The sequence below is a fragment of the Nematolebias whitei genome, chromosome 3 (assembly GCF_014905685.2).
Source record: "Nematolebias whitei isolate Nwh7 chromosome 3, NemWhi1, whole genome shotgun sequence".
In the NCBI taxonomy this organism is placed as follows: Eukaryota; Metazoa; Chordata; class Actinopteri; order Cyprinodontiformes; family Rivulidae; genus Nematolebias; species Nematolebias whitei.
Window position 1 is genome coordinate 9,923,568 of NC_056500.1, and position 19,901 is coordinate 9,943,468.

Consider the following 19,901-nt stretch of genomic DNA (forward strand, 5'->3'; position numbering starts at 1 on the left):
AAGGCTCCTGATAAGTCATTATTTGTGTTTTGGTAATAATGTAAAAACAACAACTCTACTCTGTTTAACTCACTGCTGCAGCAGCTGCAGGGCTGCATGCGACCCCGTGGCCCTGCTGTATGAGGACACTATGCACATAGATGTCCTGATCAGTGTGTGTGTCACACAAGTAGAGCTGCAGCACATCTGCAGTGTAGCAGTCCAAAGCACCCACTAGAGTGCGATCACAGCACAGTTTCTGGAAAGAAACCGTTGCTTCAGGAGTCCAGTTGACCTGCAAGTTACAGACGAGAACAGTCGTGTTTATATCTATTTTTTAAAACTACCGGTAATAAAAGTTGCAGGTGTTAAAATGAAGGCTGTAATTAGGTGTTTGCCTCAAACTTACCGAGGTGGGTTTAATTCCAGCGAGAGATGATGGAACTGCTTGTGCTGGAAGAACCGAAAAGCTTAACCTGCAAAATAAATAACCGAATTAATTAAAAGGCTTCGAATGTTGCCGTTAAAGTGCTTACAGTTTTTCAAGCCCCTACTTGAGAAACTTGAGGCTGTTGCTCAGGACTACTGTGATATTGCCATAGTCAACGTAGTACACTTCAACCTGAGTGGGGTTTAGAACTCTGTGGATCACCACTCGATAAAACCATATTCCTTTAGGGGACACACAGCAGACCTGGCCCAGTCTGATGAACGGCTGAGGGAGGCGGTATCGCTCCGACACCTCAGGACAGGTGTAACACTGTCTAGCAGACAGAAGCACAAAACAGAAATAAATAAATAAATAAACTAATTGGTGCTGTTGGCGTGTAGTTGGCACAGACAGAAGGTCTATCAAGAACTTTCAAAGTTGTCATGGACTTATGCACCACCTCATCTCCAACATCATATCCTCCAAGGCCCGCGCCTCCTTGCTCTCACTAAAACGGATGTAGAAACTTCCAGGCGACATCACAAGCTCCACCAGGACCTGTACCAGCTCGCGAGCATCGTGGCGCGTTGGTGGTTTGAGACGCTGACTCTTCACGGCGTCCAGGGGCATGGTAGATTTGCCGTGCACCTGAATGGCCGTGTACATCTCCACTGTCTACAGGAGAACCCATGAAAAACAGTGAAGATGAGCCGGTACTCTAATCGTGGTTTTCTTTGTTGTTGCTTTCTGTCATGTGGAGGTTTTCTAACCATTTTTTCCGTTTTGGAAATGATACTGGGCTCCTGCTCCTCTTCCTCCTCATCATCACCACCATCATTTCCTCCTTGTTTGTTTTCCCAAGGAGACCCTCCAGAGCTGAAGTAAGAGCTCTTAGCTGCCAACTTTCCTTCACTGAGGTCTGTAGTTTCTTTTGAATCTAGAAAAACAAAGAAAATTATTTCCTGCTAAATTCAAAGACATTAAATTAAACAAGGTCTTTGTCACATAACACCCGAGACACCATTTAAACTATTTATAATACTACACATATACTACTACTACAAATACTACACGTAATACTACTGTGCAGAATAAAATGACATTAAATCGTTACGACAGTTTTTATAAAACTAAATGTCCCAGATGAAAAGAGCAAAAGCCAGATGATTTCCACAAGATGGTGGTTGGATCTTAGTCATGACTTCTAATAAAGAAAATGGTCAATAAAAGACAAAGTGGTAGTTCTTCACACCTGATCGTCTGTGCTCGCAGTCTTTTATGTCCCTTACTATCCAGTGGTGTCCATTGTCGTCCTCTGCTGGTTCCAGATAGAAAGTGTCCCTCAGGGCATCAATGAGTTCAGTGACGCTGACGAAACCGCTCTCCGTGTACGGCAGGTCTTCTCCAAAAAGTTTCTAAAGGATGGAGGTGAAACATCGCACGCTTTGTCTTTTAGTCAGAATCAGTTCATCTGGCTTCCACAGACAAGCGTCTTAATGACGGCGACAGGAATTTAGACTCAAACAGTCGAAAACAAAAACTCCCGATTACTCTAAACCCTGTTCCCGATTTCTTTAAACCTTTTGGAACTTTTAGCGAATTAATTTGAATAATATTATCAGTGAATTACACCAGATTGGCGCTCAGTTTTCTGATATGACAGAAGAATAAAATAAGCCCTGAATTAAAAAGTTTTCTTAAGTTCAAAGAGATTTTAAACATTGTACGTTAAAGCATAAAGACAAAAAGTTAAAAAATAAGCTTCAACTGGAGCCAGATAACTTACACGATATACAATCACATTTTTGTGATTTATTAATATAGCAGTAAGATCTGTTGCCTTCTAACCATCTTCATGGACTGCTTAGAGCAATTTGTTCAATTAAGTTACCGTATTTTTCGGACTATAAGGCGCATTAAGCAAAACAAAACGGATAAGTCAAACTTTATTCAACTTGTTCACAATAACCATATAAAATCGGTTCGAGGTCAGTAAGCACAACCAGAATTAATACATAAGTTGCAATAAACAATAAATCAATTAATCGCATGATAAATGAAAATTATCTACCTCATTTCCATTTATCGCCTTTACCGTTTCTTTGTGTCTCTCTCTTTCTACTGAAAACACTGGATGACAAAAAGCTCAACTCCGGTGCTCTTCACTGACCCTTCCCTGTCTCTTTAAAATCCATTTTAATGATCCAAAATCGTGTTTTTGGAACGCTAAAAGCAAATTTGAGAAGCTAAGCTACAAGCTAAGCTAACAGGCCGACCTCGGGGGAAAAAAACCTCCATCTTGTCGAAGCTTCAAAATTCATGGTTGAAACTCGTGCCTTCGTGTAAAAAGTTGTTTTTCTCTGCACAAAGAAGCTGAGAATTTGTTTACTGATTTTTTTTATTAAAAGCTTTGTGTGACAAATGCTATGCTAAAGAGCTCGAACCACACCGTGTGTCTGCCATTTTGAGAACCGGAAGAAAAAAAAAAAAAGACAGACAGCCCATGTCACGTCAAGGGGCATCCCTCCCATTTTTCTTAAAGAGACATGCTGCTCGCTCCCTCTCTATCCATCCTTCAGTTCAAACAGTCTTACACTGCCATCCAGTGGTCAAAAAAGGTATTGCACTCTAAATAAAATACTTTTTTTTCTTAAATTTGACAATAATTACTAATTATTGTCAAATTTCAAACAATATTATCGTTTATCGCAATAATTTCTGAGACAATTAATCGCCCAGAGAAATTTGTTATTGTGACAGGTCTTTAAGGCGCACTGGATTAAAAAGTTCACTGTCGAATTTTGAGAAAATTTAAGGATTTTAAGTGCATCTTATAGTCTGAAAAATAAGGTAAATACTGCGGATATGTTATTTTGTAAAACAGACCCATGGCTTCATGTCTACTGAACATAAAGCTTTATTTTTAAACATATCAGTTTCAGGACAAAGAATGGGAACAGAACTACTAATCCGACCGACTGAATCGATCATTTCCACGACTTTGATCAGAACTAACAACTATACTTTTGCAGCTCTTAAAAAAAACCAAGCACAAGTTCCTACACATCAGTGTTTTGTCTAAAGTTTTCACGTGAGCAACATGCACGGGTGAATTTCTTCTATTCTTTACCTTGTACTCATCAGGAAGATCATGGACTGATAATCCACCACTTGTCTGAGCAACAACCTGCAAAGAGTTGCAGACATTGTTAGAAGTCAACATCTTTTCTTCAAAATAATAAATCAACATAACAAAATAAGAAGACTGATTACAGCAAGACGGTCATTTTACCTTCCTCTGACATATGTACAAGTATCGTCATAATCTTTGTGAAAAAGTTATAAATATCTAATCTGCATTTTACAGATTATGTTCAGATTGTTTTGTTGATTTCCAGTGGAAGCGTTGCTGCGTTCGTTAAGCTATTTTTGTCATCGTGTCGGTGTAACAGGCAGACGTGACAGCCTGAGAGGAAGCTAAATAAATTACAACCCCTCATTTATCCTCCACTTCTCCCAACTCATTATAAATGAACCATGAGAGCAGGTGCACTTGAGGGACAGACGCACAGATTGTGCGCCAGAACCTGCTGCTGCTTGTTGTGTTTGAGCGACGGACAAAAAGCCCCAGGAAGTCTGCTGAAGAACCAGCGTGCAGTCTGACCTTTCGCAGCTTGTCCTTCAGCTCCTGACTGACGGTGCCGGCGACACCATTCTCCAGAATTTGCTGACGAAGCTCCTCTTCAAGCTGACACAAAAGTAGGAAAAAGTTTGGTAATCTCACAAAACTATTACATTATACTTTTAATCTAGCTCCTAAGACAGTACAAGTGTGTGCAGATGGTTTGACGTTTCTGTTATATGACAAGAAGACTCCTGTCTTATGACGTGCTGAAGGTAAAAACAATGACCTTTTAATGAAGGCTTCATGTAGCTTTCCATTTTGATCATCCATTATGCAAAATCTGGATTTATTCAAGAACAAACCGTGTTCTTAAATGTAAAATTAAAAGTACACATTGCAATGTCATGAAGACCGGTCCAAAAAATAAAAAATAAAATCATAAAGAAAAAAGAAAACAAAATCTGCACAATGTTTTCTCACGTTGATGGTTAACGTGTCCTTAAATTAAAAATAACGTGAGCAGGAAACAGCTGAAGTGAGTGAAAATAAATCATAATGGTGACATCCATGAAAGAGTGATTAGGGTGAAAAGAGTTTTGATGTACTGGTCATATTCACACTTAGATTTGTTGAGTAGAGTGCGCAGATAAAAACGTTTCGTTTACCTCGAGTTAATACAAAACTTTAAGGGGCCCGTTTACTCCATGTGAAGCCGAACAGTCGACTCGCGGTCACGAGGTTGCAGGACATTTGCTTTCGTGCACACCTTTCATAGTCCACGAGACTCACGGCGCAGAGCTCCTGGGAAACCCCTCCCACTGCAGTAAACATCACCGCACAGGTTTCTTACCGCCGTTCACTCCGTCCCTAAATCCACTGTTTGGCCACACATCTATCCTGAAGAAAGCGCCACACTTTTCAGCAAGTAGACACCTCCATGCATGTCTGAGCGAGCTCCATCCAGGAGATTTTGGCCATTGGACTAATTGAGTGAGTTTGAAGAGTCGTACCGCTGAATGTCCGAGCACATTTCCGATTTGACAAACGGGCTGACAAACGGACACATGGCTTGTGAGAAAAAGTTTGGTCCGGGCCTCGTGCGGAACAGGGGCAGGTGGAGCTTTCTGAGAACAAAATGACAGTTTTCGTCACGCAACTACATCAACAGGGCTGCAACTAACGATTATTTTAATGATCGATTAATCTGTCGATTTTTTTTATTTAATAATTGATGAATCGAACAAAAAACAACAACAAATGTTTTAATTTCCACCTCTTTAATCCAAAATGGAACATTTGACTGACATAGCAAATCGCACAAAAAACAGGTTGCTACTTGACTATTCTGTTAGCAAAATATTGAATAATTAAAAAAAAGTTGTGTCAAATAGCTTCAATAAAAACAATATACACAAAAATATATCCAAATGTATGCTTTACACCTGCACGATATGTAGCTACTTTGTAAAATGTGTCCTTGAAGGAAGAGTGTAATCTGGATTAAAAGTGTGGATTATTGTAGTGAAGCCTTCGTCTTCAACCATCGACAGAGGCCTCATGTCGGTGACGATCACGTTAAAGATGCTTTCAGTGAAGACAGCTGCTGCTGTGGTGTCCATGATGTCTTCCATCATGAAGGATGTCATCGTTTGCTGTTTTCTGGAATGAGACACACACACATAAAATACTTAATCACACATTTGAGTAGATGTAATAAATTACTGTAATTCCAGTTTAAATGCAATTCATCCTGCCATACCTGCAGTGTCTTCAGACTTTGCCAGCAAATTAAAAGCTGAAGCTTAATCACTAAATCATTGCCGTCTTTGTGTTGGATTTATTTACAAATCACATTTAAACACTGCTTGTACCAATTAAATGAAATAAAAAAGTAACCCGCACGTTCTCTATCACCGTCATTAATCAGATAAACAAGCAGCATCTTCAGCTACTGGAGAGACTGACGTTACGTTTTCAAATGTGAATATTGTAGAGACTCACCTGCAACACATGACGAGTTGTATCTGCTGCCGAGCTCCCTCGACTACGACGTGTTTGCGTTTCATCAGCGTGGTTCTCCCGTGTCATGTCGTCATTTTTCAAAGCTGCACGTTGCGCAGCTTTTATCTTTGTGAAGCATAAAGTGCTCCCGCACTTTTAAGGATTTGGGTCGAACTGTTTTTTCTGCGTCGGGTCATTTGTAAAATTTACTTCAATTCCTTTGAAAACACCACCTCTGCTCTGCTTCCCCCTCGCTCTGTTCAACTCGCTCTGCAGAGGTTTTTTATTTAAAACTTTAGTCAGCCAGCATTGACAATGCTCTGCAGGTGAACAAAATGGCTCTGCAACGCCGAGAGACGCATAATCGCGCAACACAACGAATCGATAATGAAATTCGTTGTCAACACTTTTAATAATCGATTTTTTATCGATTCGTTGTTGCAGCCCTATACGTCAGTGAGAGCCAATTTCACCAGTTCAGATGGAGTATGCAGGGCCCTTTAGAATCGCACATCGGTATAAATGAAAAACTACTGGAGAACGCTTTTAAACTGCACCAGTTGATATGCCGTATTTTCCGCCGTACACGTCGCACCGCCCTATAAGTCGCATCAGTCCAAATATGTCTAATAAAGTGGAAAAATCCATAAATACTTTGCTTTGCCGTATACTTCACATCTATTATGCATCACCGCTGACAACCCGGAAATGTGGGCCGGTGTTGTGCCAAAAATTCAATGGGCTGCCAAACATTTGTTTGTTCGAAATTATAGTAAAAGGTGTGTCTCAGTTGAACTTTTACTTAATAAATGCTCTTCAGAGGTGCTGCACTTCAAAAATCGATTCTACTACTACTACTACTGAGTGCCATCTAGTGGCTGAAAATGGTAGTGTTCAATATTTCAGTCAGAATTAATGAAAACGGTCAAATCTCGTCCAAAAATTGGTTTATAAATATGGGGGAAATCCATAAATACATCACTTCGGCGTATAAGTCGCAGGGCATGCAAATTATGCCCCCCCCCAAAAAAAGTGACTTATAGAGCATAAAATATGGTAATTGTGTTTGATTTCATAGTTTGCAATGAGTATCTTTCAACAGTTCAATTCAATTCAATTCAAATTCAAAAATAATTTATTAATCCCAAAGGGAAAGTATTTGTTGTTGTAACTCCGTTATCCTGGTTTCATTAAATGTTGTTATAGATACTGATGGCTGTAGGCAGGAAGGATCTCTTGTAAAGGTCCATCCCACAGTGGATCCTAAGAAACTGGCTGCAGATGCCGTCCGATCCGTCCACCCAGACTCAGCTGGCCTCTCGGTTCCCCCGGGCTGTAGGACCGCCCGAATGCCAGGCAGAACTCCTCCCAGAGCGATGGCCACTCCTCCCAGCAGTCTGCCGAGCTCCTCGCCGCTGCGGACAGCCAACTGTAGGTGCCGAGGGACGATCCTGTCCTTCCACTGTCATGAGCCGTGTTTCCTGCTACTTCCAGGATCGCAGTGGTCAGGCACTCGAGCACAGCTGGCAGGTAGATGGGAATGCGTCCACAGAACATCCTTTCAACTCATTTGAGATTTGAGGCTGTAGTTGAGATATTATTTGAGCTTTTGAGATGTTAATCAGCAGCTGTTGGTTGTAGAAAACTGCCTTGTTGCCATGGTTACGCATCATAACAAATGTCCAAAACTATAAAAGTTTCAGTAAAAATCCTTCCAGCTGCACAGCATCCGATACCAGAGGAAACAATCATCCAAAAAATGTGATTTACATCCAGAAAAAGAGGAATTAAAGTTTCCAAAAGCAAAATCTCAGAATGAAAGTAACAGAGCTGCTCCAACATGCAGCCACCTTGAGTGGCGCAATTCTAGAACAATGTTAACATATATTTCATGTGCATTAGGTAAGATTCATTTTTAACGAGAACAAACCTTGCGTAGAAGTTTTTGAAAGTGCTCAGCGTCTTGGTCATCCACTGATTTGGTTTCATGGAACTTCTCATTCGTTTCTGGCTTGATACCGACTCCTGGCTCTTCTTGATCAGGGCCCAGAGAAGCCTCAGAGGGCCGATTCAGAGGACCTTCCTGCACTAGAACTTCAGCTAAAGAATACAAAAATATTCAGATAAGTTGATTAAAAAAAAAATCAACAAAGCAAATTTAGTACCCACATCATTTAACAAACCTGAAGGTTTTGTTGTTTCAGGATTTTTCATGTTTGCACCGTTGGAAACCGGCATGCTTGACAAAAAGTATACTGGTTGCATCGGGCCAGTCGTCCTTGTTAAGTTGGATGGTTTCATGACTGGCCTTGGTATCATATGTTCCCTCAGGGTCAGAACTGAGCCAAACCTGCTTTGTTGGATTAGAATCATATCCCTCGCTGCCTCCAGCATCTCTCCAGTAGAGTAAAATCCATAGTTGTGGACCCACAGTGGGTAGCCAAAGTAGCACAAGTAACAGTTCTCAATGTGGGATAACATAACTGGACCCTAGAAGAGCAGCAGCAAAGTTACACAGGATGTCTCCGTGTCTCTGGTTTGGTGTACTTACCTTCACAGCTATATTTATGTAAATGACATAAGCATCATAAAGCTTACAAGACAACACTATTAATGTTAACATAAAATGTCATTTTGTTATTTGTTTGAAAAAAAAAAAACTATAAATAGCTCAAAAACCTTCAGTAAGTCTAAAGAGTCCAGTGTAACGAGGATAAATTAAACTGCGGAAGCCGGAATTAAGAAAATCTTTATGAAAATATACTTAATTTGTTGCTTCTGAGTCACACCTGGGACAACAGGAGGCGAAGCTGCATCCTCAGGTGTGCAGGGAGGGCTGGAGGAGCATGACCTCTTCGAGGGAGGACCACAGGGGTGAACCGATGATGATGACGACGATCAAGAGGATAGAAATGGTTAAAGCCCCTGTTCTTTGCCTTGTCAGACTTAGACATCCGCTGATTGGCTACTAGCTCCTCAATGTTTCGAGTCGTCTCGTTACTCACGGCTGTTATGTGGAAGACAAAGATGAACTGTTAAAACACTCTGTTAGAACACAAAACAAAAATTAAAGCCCCGACATGAATGAGAAATGCCAAGCGATACAAGCATTTTCGAGTCGGTTAAATGTAGAATTTAATTAAGCACGATGAGGGGAATAAATGCAATAAGATGTGGAACTAGCATTAGGAATGTCATTTCTGATCCATCCATCCATTTTCTTTACCCGTTTGTTCCATTTTGGGTCACGGGGGTCGCTGGTGCCCATGTCCAGCAATCACTGTGCGAGGGGCGGGGTACACCCTGGACGGGTCGCAAGTCCATCACAGGGCCACATAGAGACAAACGAGACAAACAATCATTCACTCTCTCACTCACACCTAGGGACAATTTAGAGTTACCAATCAGCCTAACATGCATGTTTTTGGTCTGTGGGAGGAAACCGGAGCACCCGGAGAAAACCCACGCATGCACGGAGAGAACATGCAAACTCCACCCAGAAAGGCCCCTGGACCGGGGTTTGAACCAGGGACCTTCTCACTGAGAGGCAGCAGCTCTACCAGTTGCGCCACCGTGCTGCCGTCATTTCTGATCGTGTCATTCAATTTCTTTTAGGTGAGCAGAAAACTACCTTTTAAGTATGGGCTTCCATCTGGCCTGTAGTTCACAGAAACTGCATCGGGCATCTCCTTAGCCATGTCCATAATGTTCCTGAAGCCCAAGAATTTCAGAGGCATTGGATGACCCAACATATTGATGTAATCTTGCTGGAGCTGAGCAGGATCCAAACCCATTTTAGAGGAAAGCAGCAAGGAGCAAACATCCTTCTTCAGCTTTGCAAAAATGTCTTCCTGGCTCATCTTGCCTGCTTGAGTGTGAATAAAACCAACAAAGGTTAAGTGCAGCACAACTTGCTGGTGTTGTAATGACCCCACCAAACTTTTTCCCACGCATTAACTCTCATAGACGCGTATGAGTTGTGAGCCATCTTTTCCCTGCAAGCATTCAGTATTTCTTGTAATACTTGTGGAGTTTGGCTGTTTAAGTGCAGATCAGTTTCAGATTAATGTTGAGTCATTCAGAAATAATAATAAAAAAAAAAGCTAATTTAAATCAAGGCAACTAGTCTGTGTCAAAATTAACAGAGAATTTAACAAAAATCTCAATTTAAGTTAAATTTTTAACACTTTGTTACAAACAGCGCTCTACCAACAGGAAAATTTGAAAAATTCAGGTCATATCAAGATTTATTATTTTTATTTTTTGCCCATCTGTTCCATTGTCCTACTTTTAATAGTGTATTCCTATTTTTATGCACAAATGTGAGTTCAAGTACAAAAATTAAACTAAGGATGGGTGGAAAAAAGTAAATCTAAGTGGGGAAAAAATTAAAAAAATTTAAAAAACAGAAAGCTGAAGAACTATTGATCAAGAACACTTTAATTTTTTTAATAAAGTCTAGCTCGTTCAAAGCAAAATATAACACAAGCAGGTGTGGTTAGCGTCATATTTCACAAATATTTACGAATATGAAAAAGATTCAAGTCCAAAAAATGTTCACCTTTAAACACCATACCTCTCACTTAGAGGAAAAATTATTAATCTTAATTTTAGCAGTTGAAATTATGACTTAAATGCTTTGTTTTTCTTCACATTTTATTAGCATGCTAGCATGTTAAAAATTCATAAATGTCTGTATTCAGGTAAATTAGCAAACTTTAGCTCCCACCTTACAGAAGACAAAGTTAACCGCTGCTCCTCTTTATGGAAACAACTTTGCTACCACAAAGTTTTGTTTGGTGATATTGTTTCTAATAATCTGGGGCGCTTTAAAAAAAAAAAACAAGTTGTTTTTAGCTGTCTGGACTGTTAGCTAGTCCTCCACGCCTGCACGTTACCTGAACGCCTCATGCCACGTTGGTCAAACCTAGCAGGTGTAAAACTGAGGAAAACACTTTAAAGTAAAAACAAACAAAAACGATTTTATCCTTTAAAGCATCTAACAGGTTTCTGTTAACTGTTAGCCGTACTCAGTATAAGTTTAATGAATAATCGTCTGAATACTTTTGTCAATGAACGTTTAGTAGGAAAGTATGGAAGCCCGTTTCTGCCAAAAAAAAAAACAACAACGTCCAATGGTGTCATAATTATGAGAGACAACGTCAAAATTATGACTTTGAAAGTTGAAATTATTATTATTTTTTCATTCAGCCTTTATTTATGCAGGTTAATCCCATTGAGTCTTGGGGACTCATGTACAAGAGAGATCTGATTTCTTTAACAGAGTGATGACAACAGTGGATAACAACGACAACAATATGTATACATTTATTTATTTATTTTTACAAATTAAAATATAAAATGGCAACCAAAAGGCCAGTCAAAAGGAAAAAGTAGTGGAAAAAAACAGCTAGATTATAAGGCAGTGCAGAAAACTAAAAACAGGAACATGTCTGCATTGGTTCTTGCCAGGAACTTAACAGATGTTTAAAGCCACTTAGAGGTCAAGGTCGAGAACTTCAGATCTTTTTGCAAGATATTCCAGGACTTTGCATGTCAAAATTATGACTTGAAAGTGGACATTTTGGTTTTGAAAGTAAAAATTATGACTCTGTATCTCAAAATTATGACTTTGAAAGTCAAAATTATGACTTTGTAGCTCATGATTATGACTTTGTTTCTCATATTTATGACTTTGAAAGTTGAAATTATGATTTTGAAAGTAGAAATTATAACTGTGATCTGAAAAGGAAGAAGCGGGTAAAGATAATGGATGGATATATACTGGTACAATACAGTATAACATACTGTATATATAATTTGGTTCTCTGTTTCATTTGTTTATAATTTATATTTTTATTTTAAAAGTTGACAACCACTGAGTATCCTCTATAGGAGGGGAGTGCTTCTTTTCATTTAATGCAGGTTGTTTCTCAAGTTTCATGAGGTTGTCTTTGTTTTCATTTGACCGTTAACATAAAAAGGTGCAAGCCCGGACCAGGGTCCAGTCTGCTGGCTATTGTTGATTTGTACCGGACAAGTCCAAAAGGGTGCGAGTTGATAGTGTTTTATTTAATGTAGTTTCTCTTCTCAGAGTTGGGGTCCTTTCACTTCTTTAAATGATAAGCCAGCGTCAGTGAAGGCAGATACAGCTGACTCTGTCATGGTGTCTCTCCTTCGAGATCAGGACACTGATCACAAACCTGTGGTGAATGTTTTTTTTTCTCTCTGGGGCGAGTTCATCTTTAAATATAAATGTTTTTAAAAGCAAATAAATGGTTAATAAATTTATGAAGTAGCCTCCTTGACCTGTTTTAAACCAACCAGCCTGACTTTGTACAGCACCACAAGCATCTTTGTACAATTGCTGGCGTCGATCTGACAGTTGGTGCCGACACAGATTTTATCCAAAACTGTGGAGTTCTATTGTTGACTAACATTTTATAAAAATGTTTTATTCTTGTTTTGTTGAGTTGGTTTAAACTTTTTTTTAATTTGCTAAAGCTGTCGTGTTTTATCCTGTTGTGAATGCTGTACTAATGTCATTTGTTTGTTGTTATTAGAGCAGTCGTCCTCCAGTGCAAGAGTTGGGGGTTCGATTCCACCAGTAGTCACATGACGAAGTGTCTCTGGGCAAGACACAGAACATTGCCTCAGATGTTTGTATGAATGTGATAAAGCACTGATTAATATTTGTATAGATCTAGTAGAGTGCTGTATGAATGGGTAAATGAGGACACAGATGTGTTGTAAAGCACTTTGAGTATCTTGATAAGATAGAAAAGTTCTATATAAGTGCAGCCCATTTACCATTTACTGCTCCCATTCTCTGCTGAATGAATGAACCCTTGGGGATAAATAACGGATCTCACCTTACATTACGTTTATGAGCGCACAAAGGTGGGTCATTGCAGTGTGATGATGGCAATAGGGTGGACACTAAAGATGTTCTCCAGGTGACAGAATAAATATTCAGTTTAATTAAAGACACATTAGGGAGGGTATTGAGTGTCTTGTGGCAAAACAAAGATGATCTCCAATAAGCCTGAGTCTGCACATTCCCAGCGAGGGCTCGCTGTGACTCCCTGAGCTTCTGCACAATCATTTCCACAACTTAACCCTCAGTCGTCACTTCACACATCTATGGATTAATCACACAATCCAAGAAAATGGACTAGAAGATGAAAGGTTAAAGGTTATATCTGAATGTTTTAAGTGGCAACATTTGTGTTGCATCTATAATTCATGTGCATAATTTGTCAGGTTTATACAAAAACAATGCATGCCAGTGATATGCATGAGGATTTCACTGTTCATTTGTCTTAAAAAGAACAAACACGCACAACAAGGCCGAGTGTCAATGCTGATGTAGGGTTTACTGTTATTAGAGCGTTTTATCAACAGTTCTAAAAGAAAAAAAAATGTTTGACAAATACAAGAAAATCTGGGTTGTTGAGATAATGGTAGTTTTTGCATGAGCAAGAAAGAAGAATGAATCATTTCCATCATGTCCTGATATTTTGTTTGAGATTTTTTTCTGACATTTGAGACAGAAAATGTCAGAAATGGCATGACAGAGGCTGTCAGAAAAGCTAAAAATAAATAAATTTAAAAAGCTGACAGGGTTTTAGATAGGTCCTCCCACCATCCCACTCCCTCATCCGAGCTGTTCCAGAGCGCCACAGGGGAATCAGCTGAGTCCGTTTTTCCTTCTCGTCTCCAAGAAACTGCTCTAGCTCTTTCTCTAAAGTGAAAAATTCAGCTGTTTTCCTTCAGCTGATATGGAGAGGCCCTCAAATGTCCAAGCAAACCACAAGCCGAGGACGAGGCCCCGTAAAGACAGGGAGCGAGGAGCCCCAGGGCCTCCAAAAACTCAACGACCGAAGCCTCCGGGGGCAGGTGGGCACCCTGAAACTCTGTCAGTCAGGAAGGAGAAGCTGGAGGAGGAAGAGGGGGTTAGGCTGAGCCCTACTGTGGTGGACATAGATCACGTTAGGGACAGCGAGGTGAAAGACGAGAGTCTGGGGCTCCTGGAAGCAGCAGGGCAGGAAGACGGTGAGTTGAAGATCTGTTTGTCTTTATTTGCATCCATCTTTCACGGTGTATCATCTTCACACTGAGCTCTTTGCACGCCTGCAGGTTTAAAGCGTAAAAACCTGGGAGTGTTTGAGTGGCTGCTGATGGTGTTCGCCTTGACCCTGGTTCTCCTCTTCCTCCCTTTTTCCATCTGGTTCTGTGTCAAAGTATGGACCACATCTCAGACCCAATATCACACACTCAACAAAGAAAAAAAGCTCCCAGTGTTCATGCAGAAAACATGCGCATGTTAAAGGATATTCAACATTAACAGCTGCATATAAACATTACTACTTTGTTTTAATTGCATTTTTATTGTACTTTATTGTTATCTGTCTAAAACAGGTATTTCTTATTAATGAGTCTTCACATAGAATGAGACTATACATTATTGAAAATAAAAGAAAAAAAGTCTATTATTGAGATAATTTACTGAATTGATCTGTTGAATGCAACTGTTTTGATTTGAACTTTACTGTAACTGTAAATTATCATTCACATGTAATCTGAAACTTTAAATAATTGTTATTATTGAAAAGCTTTTGACAAAACGTGACAAACAGATAAAACATTAATATATTTTTTAGAAAAGTGAGTTTGGAATATTTTTATCTTTTTAAATTATCATTAATAGCTCCTTTTTTTTTAAAAATTTTAAAGCCATACACAGGAGTTTACAGTGCCAAGATGTTAGAAGATGAGTTAAACATCGAATATGTCAGCTGGAAACTGTTCGATGCGTCTTGTTCATTTGGAGCGTTCAGCTGAAAGATGTTATTTTAATTTAAAGGTTGTCCGAGAGCACGAGAGAGCTGTGATCTTCAGACTCGGTCATCTGCTGCAGGGAAAACCCAAAGGACCAGGTCAACACAAATCACTTTTATTTAATTTTTGTTCACCTCTTATGATTGACAATCTGTCTTTTATTAAAATGAAAATTTTATACAGAACCCATGAATTATAAGGCTATGAGGAGTTGAGAGATATTTTCCATTTTAGTTGCGTATTTCAAGGTTGCACTTTACCAGAAATGAACAGAGATCATTTATGAAGGTTTTCTTAGTTTTATTTTATTTTGAATCACATGAACATCATTACATAACAATTAAACAAGGTTACCAGGTGAATCAAGATAAATATGTATTAATAAAGAAAGACAAACATGACAAATTAGTGAGCACACATGAAGGAAAAGAGGCAAAAATGTTAGTTACACTGAAAATAAGCCACAGGGAATCCGCTAAAGACAAAAACTCTTAAAACACATGAGAAGCTTGTGCTATAGTCATGTATGATTTTCATAGGTTCTAGTTTTCTTCAAAACTTCCATCTTGTAATCTCAAATAATGCGTTTTTTTATATACCAAAAATCTGATAAAACAATATCATACCAATCTTTAGAATCAGAATCAGCTTTATTGTCATTGCACCGAAGCACAACGGAATTAGATTTCAGTACAGCCGTCCAAAGAAAACAAACATGGGTAGACGGGGATGCCTGAGGCTGCAGCCTCATGGGAAGCGCTGCCCTTTTCGTCTAGATGAGGAAAAGGGAAAACATGAAGAAAGAGGAGATTAAAACAATTGTATCTTTAAAAAAAACAACCTCTGCGCAAGAAAGAGCAACATGGTGACATAAAGACATGCAGCAGGGTAGGGGCTTTTGCATTAGTTGTCATAACCTTTCCAGATCCAACAATTTTCAGTCAGGTCATCTGGACAGTTTCTTTTTTGTGTGCTGAAACGTTTCACCTTCCATCCAGAAGGCTTCATCAGTCAAGGAAACACAACACAAAACTGATTCTTCCCACAACAGCTTACTCCAAAGTGGAACAAACCAGTTATGTTGGTGCTAAGATGGTCTCTTTGGCATGCCCCCTCCTCTGGTGCCAACCCTCTCCCTCGTCAACAGTCATGTCAAACTGGTTCAAAACCAACAAAGCCCATGCTCAATAATCCAGGTATACAATCCAACAATTTTCAGTCAGGTCTGATGACAGGTCCAGATGACCTGACTGAAAATTGTTGGATTGTATACCTGGATTATTGAGCATGGACTTTGTTAAACTTTCCAGATGTTTTTATTTTCTAGCTTGGGAAGTTTATTATTATTATTATTATTATTATTATTATTATTTTTATTAATAATAATAAGCCATGTTAAAAAGTTGTATAAATAAGATATTCTTTAAAAAATGAAATTGAGGTTTACAGACAGAATTTTAACGATCGGTAAAGTTTAGTTTTTGTTTGGTTAATACCAGAAATCATTAAGGCAACAAGTGAATCATTTTTGAGAAAGGTTTCTTTAAGCTCAACCTCTCTGCCTTTCTGTCCTCCTTCAAGGCCTCATTTTTTACCTCCCTCTTCTCGATGTGTGTCACATAGTCGACATCCGGCTCAGAATGTTGAAGGTTCCTCTTCACGTGGTACAAAACACTCTGAAGCTCAAAGCAGCCATGTCTGACATGAACAAGCAGAACAGGCTGACGTTTAAACGTTGTTTCTTTCCAGGTGGTGACGAAGGACTTGGCCAGGCCTGAGCTGAGCGCGGTGTGTTATTACCAGATAGAGAACGTGGCTCTGTGCAGCGCGGCCCTGGCCAGCCTGACCTCGGTGCTGCAGAGTCTGCTGCAGGCAGCCATCAGGGACGTTCTGGCCCAACACACGTTCAGCCACATCCTGCTGCACAGGCGGAGGGTCGGGGAGCAGATCCAAACTGCTGTCGACTCTGTAACTGGCCGCTGGGGCATCAGGGTGGAGAGGGCCGACATGTGAGCCTGAAAACTTCTTCTGTTTGTTTTTGGTCACACCTTGAAAACATCACCGGCTGACAGTTTCCTGATTCAATCCGTTCAGTGATGCGAGGATACTGCACGTGTTCTCAGCTACTTCTGCAGAAAATTTTAGCTCAAAATCTGTCAAAACGATGCTTTTTTAAAAGTTTACCTTCAAAGTTCATTAGTTATGAATTTAATGATGACAAACTACAAGTTTCATTAAAATTCATCTTGTGGTTCATGAGATCTTTGGCCAACAGACAGAAGTGAGCAAACTTTATTACTTTATCATGAGCTCAATCAGCTCCTGAAAAGGGTTTTTGAGATCCACTTTTCTTACGCACATTTTTCAACACGTAAGTCTTTCTGCAGTTTTCGTGCTATTTCAGCAACTCGTATCAAAACGTTCGGCTCATTCATGACATTCCTGCTTTGACTTTTGCTAATTGTATAATTTTTAATATTTGAAATATTTAGCTTTTCTGCTTGTAAAATAATCTCTTAACATCCTTCAAATCCTTCGAGCTGTTGTTCCTTCTGCTCATTAAGCTTTTTTCAGCTGCTAATTTCACTTTTTTTCAGCTTCTTTCTGCTAATTTAAGCTTTTTAATGGCCTTGTAGCTTTTTTTTTTTTTTTTTGCTAAATTCAGCTTCTTTATCTACAAAATACTTTTTAATGTATTTTCTACTAATTGTAGCTTTTTTCTGCTTCTATTTTTGCTAATTTCCACTTTTTGTGTTACTCACAATAAAATATTTTATGTTCCTTTCAGTCTTTTTTTACTTACTAATTTCAGCTTTTTTTTTTTTAGCTTTTCAGAGTAATTTTTTTGTTGTTGCTGATATTTGTTTTTTTTCTTATTATTTCATTATATATGTATTTTAACCAATTTCAGAATTCTTTTTTGTAACTTCTTCAGCCTCCCTCTGCCTATTTCAACTTTTTTCATTCATTCAACCTTTATTTATACAAGTTAATCACATTGAGCCTCTGGGACTCATTCACAAGAGAGACCTGATTTCTTATCAAAGAGTGATAACAGCAATGGATAACCACGACAGCAATAGACAGTCAGAATATAGACATACAAATTTAAGTTTCTCATTTTTTAATTTTTTTTTTTTTACAAATCAAAACAAAATAGCAACCAAAAGGACAATCAAGAGGAATAGTAGCCCAAAACAAACAATCAACCAAACAAACAAACAAACAACAACAAAAAAACAGGTAGATTATAAGGCGATTTAGGAAACTAAAAACAGGAACATGTCTGCATTGGTTTTTGCCAGGTAGTTAACAGAGTTTTAAAGTCACTTAGAGAGGTCACGGTCGAGAGCTTCAGATCTTTTTTCAAGATATTCCTGGAAACGGGAGCGGAGTAGGAGGAGGCCCTTTTGTCTAGTTCAGTCCTCACTGAGGGAACACTGCAGGTAATAATGTCCTGAGAGCGCACGCTGTAGCTGCACTCACGCAGTGACATGTAGGAGGAGATGTATGAAGGCAGCAGACCAAGAAGTGATTTAAAGATGAAAATGTACCAGTGAGAGAGTCTGTGTGAAGTTAATGATGACCAGTTAACCAGTGAATACAGGGTGCAGTGGTGGGTCTGGTAGTTGCAGCCAGTTATGAATCTTAGTGCACCGTGATAGACAGCATCCAGCACTTGCATGGTGCTTGTAGGAGAGTATAGATAAAATCACCGTAGTCGATGGAGGGAAGGAAAGTTGCAGTTACAAGGCGTTTCCTAGCATTCAGAGTTAGTTTCCTTACTAGGTTTTCCATGTGAAGCTTAAAAGAGAGATGTGAATCGACCAAGGTACCCAAATATTTATAGGAATCGACAAACTCAATAGGGACACCACTTGAGGATAAAATCAGAGGAAGAACTGATTCTGAACTTATTCTGCTTATTTCTGCTCTATTCAGCTTTCTCTAAACATCTCTGCCATTTTTTAAACTTCTTTCTGCTTTTCTTTTCCTGAGTTCTGCAAATGTCATCTGTTCAAATTCAACTTGCTTCAACAGTCCAGCGATGGATGGATGGATGGATGGATGGATGGATGGATGGATTGATTTCCAGTGCAGTGTGATCAGTTTCAGTAGAACTTGTTTGTGATCTTCTATCAGAGACGAGCTCAGTTTTCCTGCCGAGCTGCAGCAGAGTCTGACTGCAGAGGCCAAGACGCAGCAGCAGCTCAGAGTAAGTCATCGTACCTTTTTAAAACGTTTCACCGCTCTAGTCATTTCCTGTTTTAATGCTTATTTGTGCATCTTAGATTTGATTGGATATTTAACTAATGTTGTTTTTTTTACAGTGTATTTTCTGATCAACGGGAGCGTCTTCAGGTTTCAGCAGTCTCTCTCTTGTTCTCTCCCAAAGCAGGTAAAAGCGTCAGAAAGTGAGATCGCTGCCTGGGACGTGCTCCGAGCTTCCCTCCGCTATCTCCACCCTGCGATGGTGTTTCCTCTGCCTCCAGATCTCCTCAACGTGAACTCTGACTTTTCATCCCTCCCACCACCTCCCCCCCCTGCTGTGGAAGAAGAGATGACAGCTGCAGAGCCGGAGACAGACTCACAGATGATGTGACAGACTGAACTCTTTATCTTTTAGAATATCTGCGATGGATCACCGCTGGTTTTATTACATGTTAACGACAACAAACACAAAGAGGATTATTGGTTATGCACAATCATAGTATTGTAAATAGCTTTGGATATTTTTTAAAATGTAAATAAAAACCATCTGAGTCGCAATCTGAGATACTTTAATTCTCAGAGCCTTAGCTTCTAAATGTCCGAGCCTCCACTAAACATAACCTGCCTCTGTTTAAAAGTAACTTTTAGCTATTTAGTTAAGAAACAGAACAGAAAAGACCTGATGAAATGTTTGCATAAACTTTGTATTCATTTATTTAATAAGAAGAAAAACAGAGATTTGAATTAAGTTCAGCTGAAAACAGCCAACATGAAGTGATGTTAATCCTCATACAGCAGATTATAGCTGTCATT

At 39.3% G+C, this 19,901-nt stretch overlaps 2 protein-coding genes across 2 annotated transcripts in view; one reads left to right on the forward strand and one right to left on the reverse strand.

The window, feature by feature from the left end:
* Nucleotides 1-9,900, reverse strand: part of tdrd5 (tudor domain containing 5) — an 18,000-nt gene extending 8,100 nt beyond the window's left edge. The window contains exons 1-12 of the mRNA XM_037697832.1: nt 9,667-9,900; nt 8,825-9,042; nt 8,219-8,525; nt 7,966-8,135; nt 4,074-4,157; nt 3,540-3,596; nt 1,662-1,824; nt 1,180-1,346; nt 870-1,084; nt 534-743; nt 389-455; nt 77-274 (exon numbers count right to left, since the gene is read on the reverse strand). Of these exons, the coding sequence (XP_037553760.1) occupies nt 77-274; nt 389-455; nt 534-743; nt 870-1,084; nt 1,180-1,346; nt 1,662-1,824; nt 3,540-3,596; nt 4,074-4,157; nt 7,966-8,135; nt 8,219-8,525; nt 8,825-9,042; nt 9,667-9,895 (2,085 nt within the window). The 5' untranslated portion in view covers nt 9,896-9,900. The remainder of the gene's footprint in view (nt 1-76; nt 275-388; nt 456-533; nt 744-869; nt 1,085-1,179; nt 1,347-1,661; nt 1,825-3,539; nt 3,597-4,073; nt 4,158-7,965; nt 8,136-8,218; nt 8,526-8,824; nt 9,043-9,666) is intronic.
* A 3,916-nt stretch (nt 9,901-13,816) lies between these two features.
* nphs2 (NPHS2 stomatin family member, podocin) lies at nt 13,817-19,479 on the forward strand. The gene is made up of 7 exons (XM_037697961.1): nt 13,817-14,090; nt 14,175-14,278; nt 14,902-14,974; nt 16,458-16,540; nt 16,626-16,885; nt 19,020-19,092; nt 19,273-19,479. The coding sequence occupies exons 1-7, from the start codon at nt 13,817-13,819 to the stop codon at nt 19,477-19,479; spliced, it is 1,074 nt and encodes a 357-aa protein (XP_037553889.1).
* Nucleotides 19,480-19,901: the final 422 nt, after the last annotated feature.

What these genes read in the sequence shown, in the direction of transcription:
- nphs2 (XM_037697961.1), top strand. Translation starts at nt 13,817, where the DNA reads ATGGAGAGGCCCTCAAATGTCCAAGCAAACCACAAGCCGAGGACGAGG. An exon ending in AGCAGCAGGGCAGGAAGACG is followed by an intron (nt 14,091 to 14,174) that starts GTGAGTTGAAGA and finishes GCACGCCTGCAG; the next exon opens with GTTTAAAGCGTAAAAACCTG. An exon ending in GGGAAAACCCAAAGGACCAG is followed by an intron (nt 14,975 to 16,457) that starts GTCAACACAAAT and finishes TCCTCCTTCAAG; the next exon opens with GCCTCATTTTTTACCTCCCT.